At 47.3% G+C, this 16,140-nt stretch overlaps 6 protein-coding genes across 6 annotated transcripts; 3 read left to right on the top strand and 3 right to left on the bottom strand.

The window, feature by feature from the left end:
* Nucleotides 1-726: 726 nt before the first annotated feature.
* ACHE_41355S (uncharacterized protein) lies at nucleotides 727-2,334 on the bottom strand (the record flags this gene model as incomplete). Its single annotated transcript, XM_043279656.1, has 1 exon — nucleotides 727-2,334. One exon carries the CDS (start codon nucleotides 2,332-2,334, stop codon nucleotides 727-729), a length of 1,608 nt encoding a protein of 535 aa, XP_043137313.1.
* A 3,447-nt stretch (nucleotides 2,335-5,781) lies between these two features.
* On the bottom strand, nucleotides 5,782-6,504 carry ACHE_41354S (uncharacterized protein; the record flags this gene model as incomplete). The annotated part of the gene is made up of 5 exons (XM_043279655.1): nucleotides 5,782-5,868; nucleotides 5,920-6,044; nucleotides 6,120-6,234; nucleotides 6,286-6,357; nucleotides 6,415-6,504. The coding sequence occupies 5 exons, from the start codon at nucleotides 6,502-6,504 to the stop codon at nucleotides 5,782-5,784; spliced, it is 489 nt and encodes a 162-aa protein (XP_043137312.1).
* Nucleotides 6,505-11,071: 4,567 nt separating this feature from the next.
* Nucleotides 11,072-11,837, bottom strand: ACHE_41353S (uncharacterized protein; the record flags this gene model as incomplete). Its single annotated transcript, XM_043279654.1, has 2 exons — nucleotides 11,072-11,128; nucleotides 11,292-11,837. The coding sequence occupies 2 exons, from the start codon at nucleotides 11,835-11,837 to the stop codon at nucleotides 11,072-11,074; spliced, it is 603 nt and encodes a 200-aa protein (XP_043137311.1).
* A 998-nt stretch (nucleotides 11,838-12,835) lies between these two features.
* On the top strand, nucleotides 12,836-13,306 carry ACHE_41352A (uncharacterized protein; the record flags this gene model as incomplete). Its single annotated transcript, XM_043279652.1, has 1 exon — nucleotides 12,836-13,306. The coding sequence occupies one exon, from the start codon at nucleotides 12,836-12,838 to the stop codon at nucleotides 13,304-13,306; it is 471 nt and encodes a 156-aa protein (XP_043137310.1).
* A 438-nt stretch (nucleotides 13,307-13,744) lies between these two features.
* Nucleotides 13,745-14,733, top strand: ACHE_41351A (TatD family hydrolase; the record flags this gene model as incomplete). The annotated part of the gene is made up of 2 exons (XM_043279651.1): nucleotides 13,745-13,783; nucleotides 13,837-14,733. 2 exons carry the CDS (start codon nucleotides 13,745-13,747, stop codon nucleotides 14,731-14,733), a joined length of 936 nt encoding a protein of 311 aa, XP_043137309.1.
* Nucleotides 14,734-15,376: 643 nt separating this feature from the next.
* Nucleotides 15,377-16,111, top strand: ACHE_41350A (oxidoreductase, short chain dehydrogenase/reductase family; the record flags this gene model as incomplete). Its single annotated transcript, XM_043279650.1, has 1 exon — nucleotides 15,377-16,111. The coding sequence occupies one exon, from the start codon at nucleotides 15,377-15,379 to the stop codon at nucleotides 16,109-16,111; it is 735 nt and encodes a 244-aa protein (XP_043137308.1).
* Nucleotides 16,112-16,140: the final 29 nt, after the last annotated feature.

Below are 16,140 nucleotides of genomic sequence, written 5' to 3'. Positions count from 1 at the left end.
ACCCTGACGCGAACAACGTAGACATACTGGGAAAGTCTCATCACATTTGACTCGCCTAGCTTTGCATTGTCGGCAGCCAATTTTGCTTTTTGATCGCTTCACGTTGGAAGTGGCTGGTGATGGTGGGGTGATGTGACCTGAAAGGCTCACAACCGGTGCAAAACGCACATCAAAGAGTGACATAATCTATGATTTGATGGATTGGTCACAAAGAGAGCGCGTCTCAACTGGTGGTAAAAATAAAATGTTTAATCGCGATAGAAAACTGCTTCTTCTGAGTCAGCTGGTCAGGTGTCGATGACCCAAAAATGAAGCAATTAATCATGCAAAAGGAAAGAAAGAAAGAGTTGGAAAAAAAAAAAAAAAAGGAGAGTGCTATTAGGACTAATCTACTATTACTGGTAAATGCCGTCTCAATTAGCATCATGTCCCTGTCCATTCCAGGTTCTTTCAGCACGGAGAAGGCATTGTCCAAGCCCCGGTAGGAGCGAGTGCCCTTTCCGAACAAACACATGGTTATCACTAGTTGAGCCAAGGCCGCCTGTGCGTATTCAATTCCGATCTTCTCGATGGTGGAATAGACAGACGTTGCGAACGCTCGCAGGCCGTTGTTGGCCAGGCCGATGTTTTCTGAGGTGGCCACCACTCCGTCCTTTCCAATCTATCATACTTTCTTTGATGAGTTACATTTCTCCTTTGGATTTGGCGTACTATCGTATACAGTTGTTAGGATTTGTCTCCCTGCTGCGGCTTTGTCAGCTTTGACCGCGCTCGGATCTGCTTTCCCTTCTTGAAGAAAACAAAGGGAATCAATGCCAGCACCGAGGCAGCCAAAGCCAGAATGAGACCTGCAAACTGACTCCCAACATTATGAAAAAATTGTGATGCGAATAGGGGCGCCACCCCACCCAATGTGTTCCGCAAGAGACCCTGACCCGCGATTGCTGAAGATGAGTTCTCCCCATAACAATCTGACGTGAAGCTGTAGGTTGACTCAAAGATGTAGAAGATGCCGATGGCAATCGGGGCCAGTGCCACCGTCGGCCCTATCCAGTGCAAGTATCCATACTGCGTGAAGCTGTAGATGAAAAGCCCGATGGGGAGCCAGATGGCGCCGAACATGGCTCCATACAGGCGTGATTCTGGGACAAGTCGTCGATGCCGAGCCGCTGATATAGCATCGTACTTGCGGATTTGAATGAAATTGGTCACGAAGCCTATGCTGGTACCAACACAGAGAGAGATGTAAGGTAGGCCGGCGATTCCTTCGCTCCAACCACGTTTTTCTTGGAAGGTGATTGGTATTACAGACAAGAAGAGGAATGTCACGAACCAGGCGAAGCCGATCCATAGCCCAAAAGCAAGCACAGCTGGCTCTGTCAGTAGCATGTGAATTGCTTTGACAGAGGAATTATGAAGCATATGCTTTAGAGTTGGAGCTTCTAGCTCATTATTGGCTTTGTATCGCTCATCACCTGTTTGCTGGCGGAACAGCTTTGCCCGCTTTTGTATAATGGCGCCGCCGCGCGTTTCCTGCAAGAAAATTGCGACCAGCAGGAGCAAGGGTATATTTGATAACCCCTGAATTCCTTCAATCCATCTCCATCCGATCGTTTCATCAATGAAGCCTGCGTATATTGGAGCAGCTACCGTACCTAGGATAGCCACGTAGGAGAAGCCCGCCATAGGTGTTGCTCGCTTATCGGGCATATACATATCGCTAAAGGTTCCTCCAACCAAAATTGTCCCAACGCATCCAAACAAGCCTAAGAGCGCCCGGCATACCAGGATCGTAGCTATATTTTTGCCAAGCGCCAATCCAATGAACGTCACGGCAAATAAAATATATGCACCCACATACACGACTCTTCTTCCAACAAGTTCGCAGAATGGTGCCAGGAATAATGGCGCGATGGCGCATACGAAATTGAACGTGAACAGCCCTAGCTGACCGAGCTCAGTCGATACGCCCAAATCTCGTGTCATGCGCGTAACGCCCGAGCTGTAGGCCGTGGTAGCGAGACCGACAAATAACGTCATGAGGCAGAGGAGGATCGATATGAAGCTCTTTCGAGCCCAGCTCCAATTGAACGGATTCTCTCGATCGCCTTCCAGAAAGTCCAAAACTAGGACATCTTCTTTGGTTTCATCTAGGTGTCTGGACTCTACTGCGGTCGGTGGGAAATCAAAGTTGACTTCATCAGGACGTCCTCGATCGGAGCTGTACAGTTCCAGCCTAGCCGAATCTTCACAAAATCTCCCACCCACAACCCATCCTTTTGTTCCATTACTTCGAGGTAAGTCATTGCCGAACGATGCAGGGGACGACGGCATTTTATGCTGATCAAACAGAGGTCGGGAGTTTGTTGCTGAAGTGCCCGGCGAGAAAAGCCAAACCGAGAGGGAAGCAATAACATAATGGAGCGACAGAGGGACATAATATTAATTGATTCAAGTTAACGTCCCTACGTAGTGAAAAACATACTATTTTAACTCTATATCGACGTTGACGATTATGTCACAATACATGTGCCTACCAACCTTAATGGGATTAGTACGCTAACTACTTGCCATGGTTAAGAAGTGGAGCCGCTATTAGGGTGCCGCTACTCCCCAACGCAAATGTGGTACATTACGTTAACTCATATCTTCACTAAACCACTATTGATGATGCGTACAGAGAATAATATATACCCTCAGAGCAATTTTCTTTCTTTTTTTTTTTTTTTGAGCAGCGATAATAAAAGTTAGGCAATGCACAAGCTACGCCTCTGACACCATATAGAATGGCATGGATTGGTCAATTTGGTAGCGCAGATATCACTTATTGCGCCTTAAGTGTTGTGGTAACTACCTGTAAAACCCCGTTATAAGCAACTATTTCGGCAGGCCGCGAAAATTACTTACTTACAATGGAATATTGCTTATATTGGATTATATGAGTTTGCTGCCATAAATATATATAGACACTATCTAATTACAGAAGTCTGTATATCACTCTGTGTCACGGGCTCGGGATAGTAGAGAATAACGAACTGAATTCCTATCTAAACTATTGTAGCCATCGACGAGAATATCGAATCTGGAGAGGAAAGAAGAAGAGGAATCTATCTACAGGAAGAAAGGGGTTTTATCCATGGGCTGTGTGGCCGCGCTAAGTGCTTTCTTCGTTTTCTTGCTCGGATTGCAATGCTACCGACTCGCCAATTAGTCCAAGCATGCCGCTACGTCAAGGGCACTATGAACTATGGGCTAGTCTTTAGTGCAAATGGGAGAATAAAGAAACAATTGGTCGTATATGCGGATTCAGCGTACGTGAATTTAGCGAGAAGTTGGCCAACCACTGGCTTCATATGCATCATTGATGGCACACCAGTCACCTGGGTGAACAGGAAACAGTCGGTAAATGCACAGCTCAACAGAGACTAAACATATAGCTTTGTTGGAGGCGTTCAAGCAAGCAATTTGGACAAGACATTTTCTCTATGTTATAGGGAAAGGAACCGTCTATAATCAAGCACCAATGACCATATACAGAGAGAACCAGAGAGCCATTGAGATCGTTGACAACCCAATCAATCTCCCAAGACAAAGAATATCGCGGTACGATATCATGCTATTCGGGACCATATCAGTGATTGGAGATCCACCTTGTACATCTTCCCACCACAAAAAGGTCTAACGAAGACTAACAACCATGTCAGCCAAGGATGGTTGGTTGAAGACCTGGGTCTCGCTTAATTATGAGGGAGGGATTTCAACATCTATTTCAAGTGCGTTCAACACCACTACAAATTGCTTTATTTCGCGGTATTGAACGAAGGGGGGTGATAAAAATCGACGCATAAATGGTTGGCTCGAGTAGCGAGGCCAGGAGATTCTTATAGTCGACGTGCACACACATATAGGAGATTGAGCATTCAATCAACTGCATTGCGCACAACTGCATATGCGCACATACGTTCGTTAGGCAATATACCTTTTCATTAAACTAGTTACCTCCATATAGACCTTGTTTAGTCCGGTATAATCGACTCCCGAATTTCCCTTTGAGCTACGATCCGAGACCCGCTTCACACGTAGCGGGCTGGCACCGTGACAAAATGGCCTGACAAGCTAAGAAATATACAGAGCGTCACAAACTTTTAGAAAAATAAAAGAAAAGGACGAAGTAAAAGAGAGGGAAAGTATCACGGTTTGTTAACCATCAGATAAAACTGATAGCTGCTAGATTCCCATCTAGACTAGGCAGCTTATCCAACGCCAGACAAAAGAGACTATATGCTGAATCTACGATCGCATATGGGAGACTAGGGCACTTTTTTTGCCCATGTTGGCCCCTTGGCAATGTTTGCAAGTGTTGACTGTCACAGAAAGTATTTGATGAATAAGGGGCCGAAAAAAAAAAAAAAAAAGGAGCTGGGAGTCGAATGAAGTCTATAACGTACTCCACATGCGAATGTAACGCACGGGCGAATGTAACACGAAATCGCTCCGCCGCGATGTTAACTCCAACATCTCCACCAATGCACTAAAATTCCATTAAAATTATTCAGAATCATCTTCCTCAGACGTCTCTACTACTATCTGACAGGAACGCGCATTGTGTCCGGCCTTTCCGCAATTGCCACAGCGCCGCGCGCGTGTCTCAGTCCGCGGTCGCCGACCAGCCCTAATGCGTGTTTCCTCCTTTAGTTGCACCTCAACCTCCATTTGATCCCCTAATTCCTGAGCTTCCAGTATTGAAAGCGACCCTCCTTTCCTTAGACGTGTTTTTTTAGCCCTCCGGCGTTTGCTAAGGGCCTCGTTTGCCGCCCGAAGATCATGAATCTCTGCTTCCATCAAATCCATCTTATGCATTATCTTCCTCGTGCCTTTTGTAAGGACGTCAGCAGTGTTCAAGATTGCCAGGCTGTTTTGCTTTTGCCTTTCCATGTTGTTCAGAGCTTATGACAACCATTGTAGTCGAGATCACTCCCATCTGAAACCCAGTTTCATCAAAGTTATAGATATCTGCTTCCTGGATGCCATACTTCGCAATTGTGTTTTGAACAAGTGTAAACCAACGACAAATAACTTCTGGGTCTTCGCATAGAGCCCTCTGATAGTCATATTTCCGATTGAAACGAGTTGTGAGCTCTGGGTGCCGTTTGACAAAGGTGCTAGCCCAGTTTACCCCAACGCGTCCCGCGTCGCGCGTTGTGAGTAGTCGGTAGTCGGTTGGCCATATCTTCCACACCAGACAACCGAGGAGGAAACCCTTTGGAATCTAGATCAAGTATGTGTTCGACAATCGTTGATTCCTCTAGATCAGTGAGCTTCCGTGAATTGGCTGATATATTGCATCGTGATTGCATGCCACGCCGGCGGCGACTAAGCTTCACATGATCCACGTGATAGATCCTGCCAGCGGCTCGAGCGCTTAGATTTTTATCATTTTGCATAGCTTGAAGGGCCAATATTACTTGGCTTTCATCATGTTTCTGAGGCATCGTTGGGTGTGGTGAAATTTGTAGTAGAAATCGGAAGTCGCGTCGGAGCGATTTCGTGTTACATTCGCCCGTGTGTTACATTCGCATGTGGAGTACGTTATGTTTTCACTGAATCTCATAATCATCATTAAATACTTTTCAGTTTGGATTAGTAGCATTGAGACCCATCTGTTCAAGTTCCTCAGGACTTCTAAGATCAAAATGATGCATAACGATAGTGCATATGTTCATGTCTGAGAGGCAACCTAAAAGATTATCAGAAAGTACTTTTAGAGTACTTTGGATAAATTTACTTACTAATACCAGCTTCTTGACATGCATCACAAGGAAACACCCCAAGAGCCTTAGCAATTGCTCGGACTTTGATGCGATTGATCTAATAATGTTAGTTAAATAAGTACTTTGTAAGTATCCTGAAAGTACTTACATCCATCAGATCCTTTCTCCATGGCACATATGGCTTTTGATGCTCTTGGTCGTCCTCCTTGGACTGCTCTTCATCCTTACTCTCATCCATGATTTGGTTGCTCTCCACAAGTTCTTTATACCAGGCTGAGCAATACAACATTGTAAGTATTAATTCAGAATGTGTTTGAAGTAATTTTAAAGTACTTTGGAAGTCCTTACCATTTGTCATATCTTTTTCCACTTGCTTAAAGCGACCAGTGCCACTATTTGCAATTTGAACATCTCGATGGTGTTTGAGGTGCCAGCGAAGATTAACTGTTTTTGAGAATTCTGTCTGTTCATCTGTAAGTACTTAATAAGTACTTTAAACTCAGCTTCTACTCACAGTTCGCTTATCACAGTCTGGGTAACGACAAAACAACTCGCCTGGTTTCACCAGAAACTCCCCATTTTCATTCTAAGTACTTTATAAGCACTTTCAAAATACTTGCAGATTGCAATGATTATCACTCACTTGTTCATATTCTGGCAGCTGGAGCTTGCCCTGAGAGGCTAGCTCCTTGTATGCCTGGTACCACCGGCTGTTTTCCAAGAATTTCGCCATTTTAAGTACTTTGAAAGTACTGTGGAATGAAGCAGAAGCAGAGAAAATTCTTGCGGACTTTTGGTGGAGAAAAAGCGGTACGAAATGGAGAGCGTTCATTGGCCGAGCGTTTATTACATAATTTTCTGACTTCGGGCCACCCAAACGCCACTGGTCAGGTGATTTTTGGGTGGCCCGAAGGTAAGTTTGATTCGTGTAAATATGTGGGAAAGAGTAGTTGATTGGGTGGTCGGTCGTGCTGTCCGACCAGCTACCTAATTTGGCCAAACGAGGGCGGTAAAGAAGGCACGTGATCATCAGGTGCTAACACCCCCCCTCGCCCGAGGTGGCCAGACAAAAGGAACGACCTATATACACATAGAGAAACACATACAAAACAAAGTACCTGGGTTTTGCCCTCAACATCAGGTAAGAGAGCACAGGCCGTCCAAATCAACAATAAACCAGACGTAGTAGGAATAGCTGATTGGCCCAGAAAGAAAGCAAACACGGTGGAAAGTAAAGCCGAAAGAAGCAGTACATAAAGGCGTGGATTGCCATAGACCATCGAGTCAAGTCTCTCCTTCATCCACTTCCACTACTTTCCTATCATCAACTTCATCCGTCGGACATCCCTTTGAATCATCATCATCCATACGGATGAGCATCAAGAAGTGCTTGAATTTATCCTTGCTCAATGGTTTCGTCAAACCATCAGCAGCCATATCAGTCGATGGCACGCCTTTCACAGTAATCAGGCCCATCGCCCTACTATCACGAATGTGATGGAATCGAGTGTCGATATGCTTAGAGCGCTTGGTTCCTTCATTGCTCGTCAAAGCCATAGCGCCCTGGTTATCCATATGGAGAAGGATAGGGGGCAATTCAAGAACTGAAAGACGAAGTTCACCAAACACACGACGCATCCATATAGCCTCCTTAGTGGCCTCTGAGGCGGCCATATATTCAGCCTCATTAGAGCTTGTTGCAATGCAGGTCTGCTTGCGTACGAACCACATGATTGGTCCATTGACTGAGAGAAAAACTGACGCTCCAATAGATTTCCTCGCCATGTTATAACTCGCCCAATCGGAATCGGAAAAGCCGTAGGGGAGATGAAATCCCTTCGTGGGGTCTGGTCGTTTGCGGTAGAAAAGACCTCGACGGGGCGTGCCGGCCAAGTATCGAAGGACATGCATGAGCGAATTCCAACATTTTCTTGTTGGTTTGGCGCTATATTGTGCCAATATTGTCGCGGCGAAAGCGATATCCAATCGGGTCTTGGTAGTAAGCCATTGTAAACTTCCTACACCACGCTGATATTCGCGTATATCGATGGAGGGATCCGGCTCATCATCAATAATCAGACCAGGATCCAGTGGTGTCACTTTTGGATGAGCATTTGTCAAACGAAAGGAATCAACCAGTTCCTTGATATATTCAGCTTGATGAAGATGAATTCCACCTTGTGACATTTCCACGTTCATACCAAGGAAGTACTTGACATCATCAAGTATTTTGAGTTCATACTCACTGTTCAGGGTGTCAATCACCCATTGAGCATCTTCAGGGCGCTCAGCGACTATCATGAAGTCGTCAACATGAGAAGTCAAATACACATTCTTCTTCTCACGATGAATGAAGAGGCCGTGGTCATATTGGGAGCGGTCAAAGCCGACATGCTTCAAATAAGCAGACAGAGTGTCATACCATATCCTCGCTGCAGGGGTAAGCCCATAAAGAGAGTGTTTGAGCTTGCAAACTAGCTTAGTCCCCTCCTCGAATTTCGTCGGCTGTCGCATATAGATAGTGTCTTTGAGCTTCCCATTTAGGAAAGCAACTGCCACATCTACACGCCTTATGGTCCATCCTTTCCAAGCGGCAACGGCAAAAAGCAAACGAATAGTATGTGGGTTGACTACTGGCGCGTATACACAGTAGTCATACTCAAACTGATTCTTGTCAATCAGGTTACCTTTTATCACCCATCGGGCTTTGTAAAAACGGTCATCCGATGGATCAATACCATCCTTGGTGTCGTATACCCATCGTCCAGGGTAAATTTTAGTACCCGGTGGCACATCATCTTCGCGCACTAGCTCCCAGACATTTTTCTCTTTGAGCTTGGCAAATTCGCGTTCCATCGCCCGGAACCACCTATCTCTATCAGTTCGTTTTATAGCAGCGGTCAAAGAAGACGGCTTAGTAGGCGTCGGGGCAGGCAGGGTGACTGCTGCAAAGCCATCTGCTGGTCGGAATATGTGTTCACCATCATCATTGTCATCATCACCAGGCTTATTGATACCTTGTTTTGCCCGGTTGAGTTGTTTGCTGATGGTGAATGGTTGGATAAACTGATCGTTCCGAAGCGAAATTGGGACTTCATCTCGTCGGATTCCACCCACACGAAAGACTTTATCACCCGCTATATCAAGGGCCCAGGCTACTGAAAAGGAGCCATCATAGCCTAGAAACAGGCCCTTTGCCCCCCGAGAATCCATTTTATCTGTGGGGGCTTGTGAACCATGCTTATGGTACCAAATTGGGGTGCCAAAAGCCATCATCTCACCGATGTCTATCGGCTTGTTGAGCCAAGCTTCCATTGGGAGTTTATATTTGCTTGGTTTGACTCCAGGACTGCCTGCATGGGCGCCGGGACCAAAATCATGAAAGATGTTTACAGAAGTCGGTAAGTGATTGGCCTTGAATACAGTATCCGTTAAACATCGCAACCAGTATCGTCGTCCCAATCCAGAAGCATATAAAGCAGCACGAGTATGCTCTAAAATTGTTCGAATACCCCGTTCGCTCACCCCATCTTGCCATGGTGTGTATGAGGTGGTTGGCTCTGGATGAATGCTAGCTCGTTCATATCGAGCTCGATCGGAAAAGAACTCATTATCCGCACGTACAAACGCGGGAGGTAAGCCTTGGGCTTTGAGCCAATCTATATGGCTGAAAAGAATGTCAACTAATCCTTTTCTATCACGCAGAGGAATCACCCAACGTCTACGTGTAGCATCGTCTGTGATCAACATGACATACTTATATATGCCATCACCCAGAGGCACTCCTATGTCATCGTCCTGGCCTAGTGTTCTACCACCGCCGAATAGATCAACATGTAGTCGCTGTCCGGGGCGTACAGCTCTAGGAGGCTCTCCAGTGAGCTTGTTCCGGGTCATTTTGCCTGCCATGCAATAGTGACAGGGGGTAAGTTCGCGTGTCCCATCGATTGTTATCTTGCCTTTCTGATGAAGCCAAACTAAGGCCTGTTGATGAAGGTGACCTGTTCGATGATGCCATACATCTATCGGTGCTGGCTTTGGCCGTTGATCATCGGAAATTGGCATTCTTTTTCTCTGAATTGATTGGTTTGCTTTGGAAGGTGTCTCCCCCCCTTGAGCTAAATTTGAAGGTGTTTGCCCACCCTGGCGAGTAACAACTGCGCCAGTGAATGCTCCATTATTGGGTTGTTGGAGCACATACACACTATCAGAATCTTGTTCTGCATGTGCTGTAGCCATCAAACGATCATCTGAACTCTTGATTATGAACGAAAGTCGTGAGTCATCCATGTAATCAATCTTAAATCCAAGTCTGACAAGATGGCTGAAAGACAGTAGGTTCTTTCGCTTGAAGGCAGGTACATATCGGACATTCTGGACAATGAATTCATCGCTGAAAGGCAACTGGATAGTTCCTACACCCATCACGGGATTGTTCGACTCATTCGGTAAGTTAACCTTGCTTGAATTCACCGGAATGAAACTGATGAATAGGGATCGATCATGGGTGATTGTCCAGCCAGTACCAGTATCCAATACCCATTCTTCATCTGCTCTAGTGAGCTCATTGACGTTTACTGAGTTGGCAGTACCATTTGATTGATTTTGTCGTCGATCATCTTCTGGTGGACGTTCTGGCGGGCGTTTGTTCGGGTGTTTGGTCCAACATTCAGCCTCCAGGTGGCGTCCTTTCTTGCAATATGGGCATAGAGGTTGGGAACTCCTGCCTGATTTGGAGGATCGCTTGGGCTGACTATCAGGTTCCTTAGCCTTACCCTTGTCGGTAATCAGTTTTTCTCGTGAAATCAGCGATCGCCAGGGGTCTTGTCGAAAAACGGTGAATTTCGCAGGTGTATAATTGCCTGAGGTAGGCGTCCGTGTCTGAGCTTCATACTCAGAAAGAACTTCTCGCACGTTGAGCATGTGAACATTCTTATGGCGAGAATTATTGAATAATGCATTGATGATTGGCTGCATAAAGCCTCGATTGGCTTCGCCAAGGATCAAAAGCACAATATCATGATAAATCTCGCTCGCTGAATAGTTACTATCCAGCAGGGTGTTCGATGTATCAAATATATGTTTGAGCACGTCCATGTTGGTGTTTGGAGAAGGCATTGCCAATAATTCCTTATGGCGCAGAAGTCGACGTTCTGCATGTGACATGCTGTATATTCCATGGAGATGCCGGCCGATGGCATTTACAGAGGGCATCATTTGGAGGGCATCATGACTATGATGGCTAGGGATTGTACTGACTATTCGGGAAAATAAAAGATCAGAGCGGGCTCGCCATTTAGCTAGTTCAATCCGGTCCGTGCTAGGGGAACTGTGTAGCTGCAGTACGGCTCTAGCTCCTATTGTTTGAGCATCCCGAATTATCGCGCTTTCCCATTGTGCATAGTCCTCCCGTCCAGTAAGCTTTGTTGGAGTCGGCCAATGTGTTTGAGCTATCTGCCGAATTTCGCTGACTTCTTCCCGTTCAATAGATCGGGCAGTCAACTCTGGATCGTTTTGTACAATAACAGGCTGTGGAGAGGGTATAGCCTGCATTGGAGGATTTGGGGTCTGGGGTGCTGTTGCGTGGCCCCTTGGGTTTCGGTTCGACTCAGGTTGATGAGCCTGCTCAGTAGGGGGATGGACCGGCTGCTCCGGTTCCCTTTGGTGTTGTTGGGTCTGATTGCCCAAAATGGATTGCTGGATCTCATGCCAACGGGTCTCTTGTTGTTGGGTCTGGGTATCCACATATTCCCGCAACTGCGTTGAAAGAGTAGTAGAAATTGTCGCCTGCTGGCGAATCATCTCGCTCATCACCTGCTGTGTGACCGAAGAAACTATTGAACTGATGTCAATGGATGGTGCCTGCGTGGGCTGAGCCTCCATGGGCTGGATGGCTGCCGGCCTAACTGTGGACGGCGTCGATGGGCGGTCCCTTATCCGGGTGGCTGGGGTAGGTGTTTCAGGCACTTGCGCGCTAGATGGACCTGAACCCCCTACTCCATACGATGCTGAATTGGGTGTCATCATATGCCTTTGTGGGCTGTCGATGTTCATGTTGTCGCTCATTCTGGGCGTCAGACTAGCCTAGAGCTACAAAACGGTTCGTTCGGGCGTCTTCTATGCCTTGTGAACGGTTGGATGGCTTTTACACGTGTCCGCTTGCCAGGGCGGATTTCCGACTGTCTCGGTAGCGATTGAAGTGCGCTTTTCGGTTATAAGGGGTTGCAAAATCTTCGGTCTAATCAACGGGGAAGCTGTCTGCCAAACAGCGACGTGATTGGCTAAACAAGAAAGCGACGTCGAATTAAACGAGATTAAGCGAATACAGGCTAGCTCAGGATCCTCCCCTACCTCTATAGAGAAGATAGAGAAGGGCTCATAACCTGTAAATATGTGGGAAAGAGTAGTTGATTGGGTGGTCGGTCGTGCTGTCCGACCAGCTACCTAATTTGGCCAAACGAGGGCGGTAAAGAAGGCACGTGATCATCAGGTGCTAACAATTCGTTCTTATCATATGACTCTTATGGTCTACAACCGTTGCCGCACTCGATAAAGCGTTCAAGTCAACTGCGCTGCTGGTTGAGGGCCTATATAATGGTCAACGTCATTCCATGTCAGCAATTCAAATAGATTGTGTCCAGTCCTAAATTTTCCCACAAAAGTGCCGCCCGTGACTAGGCCTCATACGAGACACATGGTTGGTCCAAATCCATGCTGACATGTTCGGACTTGAGCCGAGTGCAGAGCAAATGCCTCAACGCGGTTGATTGTCGCAATTTACAAGGGTAGAGATAGCACAGTCCAGCTTATCATGCTGGTTCAGAAGTGAGCCTGGCCGCGGGGTTTCCAAAACGGTGGTTTAACCACTCGAGCTCTTTTGCAGTACAATCAGTCGAAATCGGCCCTTGTCCATCGGAACAATCTTTGTTGTTTATTATCTGATCAACTGTCCAAGTGCCTTATCTGTCAGGTTACCGTACTTTGTTTTTTTGACGTCTATGGCACCCTGGTAGACTGGGAAAGCGGCATCCCTGCAGCTTTCTCCCCGACGATTGAAGCATGCAATGTGCATTTTTCCCCGTGAGGGTATAATCAGCTTGTACTATGAGTCGGAAAGAGGGCAACAGAGGAAGATCCCGGATTTGCCATACTCTAAATTACTGGCGACTGTGTATCCTACACTGACTTTGGGCCTGGGCCTGGCCGCACCCTCGCCCGATGAACACATCAAATCCAGCGAGTCAATCGCCCATTGGCCTGCTTTCCCTGACGCAGTGGAAGAGTTCAGCTATTTGCGCAAATATTACAAGCTGGTTGTTTTGTCCAACGTGGATCGCGCTTCCTTCGCAAGAACCAACGCCGGCGGCCTGCAGTCTGATCTTGTCACTACAGCAGGGGACATAAGCTCCAATAAACCTGATTTGCGCAACTTGAAATACATATTAGACTCTGCGAACTCGGCGTTCGATATTGATGCCGACCAGGTTCTCCAGACGGCGCAGAGTCAGCTCCAGGATCACCACCTCGCGCACTAAGTCGGTCTAGAATCTGTCTGGATTGTGTGCCCTGGCGCCACTATCAGATATGTGCCCAATAATATCTTTGACTGGAGATTTAATACCTTGGGAGACATGGCAGACGAGTCACGAGGGTGTCGCGGAGAAGTTACGGACAAGGGAAGCGGGGCTTAGGGCAAGCATTCAGGGTAGCGGCCGACTCGTGACCCACTGATTAGGTAGATAGCCTTTCTGTTGTTGGCCAGTGCACCGATGCCGATGAACTTGTTGCTTGCTTGATTCGTATTTTTCCGTATTTTGATTCAATCTCCATAAGCACTGCCTCGACCGGAGTGTAGCGCTATCAAACGCAGCTCGCATATTTGTTTGAATTAAAGCTCTATGTATCGTCTCACATGCCGTCATCATGAGAGATCTTGGCTGACTCGTTCATCATACTGTAGCTCATTCGGTACCATGGACAAGGCCCATGGCCCGAGGTTGCGTTTTGCGGATGTACTATCAGGAAAGTTATTTACAGGAATTTAGGCTAATGCAATTATGGTTAGGTTGCTGTCACATACACCGCGGATCAATTTCACGGCATCTACCGAGGGAAAAAGTATCATGAATCGGATTGGGCGGAGGTCCTAGATCGGGCTCGGCAATACGGATGCGAGCAAATGATGTTGACAACTATGAATCTCGCCGGAGCCTATCAGAACCTCGATATCGTCCAACAGTACGCTGATATGTGTACAATGACCTTGGGTGTACACCCATACCATGCAGGGGAGATCTACGAGCAGGGTGGCTATTTGGACCAACTTCGAGAATTCGGTCAACGGGTGTTGGGAGAACATCCCGCGTGCTTGGTGGCGTTTGGCGAAATTGGCCTTGATTACGAGTACTTGGATCGGGCAGACAAACAGACGCAGAAGCGTGCTTTTCGGGATCAGCTAGACCTGGCCGTACAAATGCAATTGCCCCTGTTCTTGCACGTTCGCAATTCTTGCTCCGACTTCATCGAAATTATCAAGCCATACTTGTCCAAGTTGCCACGTGGAGGTCTTGTGCACTCCTTTGCCGGTTCGAAAAATGAGATGCTACAGCTCGTCGACCTAGGACTTGAGATTAGCGTGAACGGGGTATGTTTCCGGACAGAGGAACAACTGGAAATGGTTCGCCATATTCCTTTGAATCGGCTGCAGCTGGAAACAGACGCACCATGGTGCGAGATTGTGATGTCGGACACAATTGCGATATATCTGGATAATGCACGCCCACTTCCTGCATCACGAAAACATGGCAAATTTGTCGCTGGGCAGATGGTCAAGGGCCGCAATGAGAGCTGCACGATGGAGCGGGTAGCCATGGTTGTGGCTGGATTGAAGGGGGTCTCTGTCAAAGAGATAGCGGACGCTGCCTGGAATAATAGCGTGCGCATGTTCGGATTACCCAACTGAAGCAGCGAACAACCGAGGGACTACAAGAAGTAAAGCTTCGAGGTTGAGAATGGGACAAGTCGTAGAGTCTGTAACTACAAAGTAATGACAACCTTCTTGGCTGACACACCTTTCGTCTGAATATCCAGAGCGTGTTGGATATGTTCGAACGTACGGGTCTGGTTTCGCCTGAGAGCTCCCATACAGCAGTATCCTTTGGTACAACTTGTCCTGGCCCAGTTTTGTGGCATCCTGGGCAGCAAGCGGATATGATTTAGGGAAAAGAATCAAAGCAGCTCGGTTCTCATACATGGTCGGGGAATTATACTGATCGGTGATTAATCACATTGCCGGCGAATTTCAATCGCAGTGTGCGGTATACATGTACATATTCAATGAGCATATATAACGAAGAAAGATGCTTGGAAGGGTTATGCCCGAGCTCCGACGCAAATCCGTGTGTCCAAAATCCGTTATCTCCGGACTATTATCAAGACACGAACTGACTAAGGTTACACGAGCATATAACTCTGTGATCCCTGGCGGCTTTAATCCTTCGTAAGCCTGCTTCCTTCTCTGAGAGGCCAGGAGTTGCTTCTTGCGGCTCGCCAGCGTCTAATCACATTTCCTTTTGATCCTACAACCCCGCTTCGGAACTTACGCCATGGCACCCATCAAAGATACTAACATCCTTGTCATTGGGGGTACTTCCGGCATCGGCTATGGCGTCGCCAGAAGATGCCTGGTCGAGGGGGCCAACGTCCACATCGCGTCGTCGAACGTTTCCCGGGTCAGCGAGAGCATCGACTCCCTCAAGCAACTCTTCCCTGATGCGCACATTACCGGTCATGTCTGCGATCTAGGTGGTCAAGACGTTGAGAAGCGCCTTGAAAAGCTTCTCACTACCGTCCGCCCACTGGATCATCTAGTGTTCACGGCTGGCGACAATCTTTCCATAAAGTCACTAAAGGACATTGACCTGGAGACTATCCACCGCGCAGGCCATGTCCGATTCTTCGTTCCGCTCCTATTAGGCAAACTAGCGCCGCGATTCCTGAGGCCAGGATTTCGATCCTCTTTTACCTTGACCACCGGGTCTGTGTCGGAAAAACCCCTGCCGAATTGGTCGTTGGTGGCTGGATACGCAACGGGGCTCCATGGCATGACACGCAGCATGGCTCTTGATTTGAAGCCATTGCGCGTTAACCTCGTCAGCCCGGGTGCGGTTGAAACCCCCCTCTGGGGACCGAATGGCGTGCCGACTGGGACCGAGAAGTCTACCGCATTGGGCAAAGTCGGCACCATAGATGAGGTGGCAGAGGCATACGTTTATTTCATGAAGGACACCAATGCCACTGGCAGTATTATCAGCACGAACGGCGGAGCTCTCTTGTTGTGAAGTTGGTCAGACGAAGACTGAAAAATGTA

The sequence above is a fragment of the Aspergillus chevalieri genome, chromosome 4 (assembly GCF_016861735.1).
Source record: "Aspergillus chevalieri M1 DNA, chromosome 4, nearly complete sequence".
Classification (NCBI taxonomy): Eukaryota; Fungi; Ascomycota; class Eurotiomycetes; order Eurotiales; family Aspergillaceae; genus Aspergillus; species Aspergillus chevalieri.
Note: the sequence above shows the minus strand (reverse complement) of the source record. Positions and strands in the feature narration are given on the sequence as shown.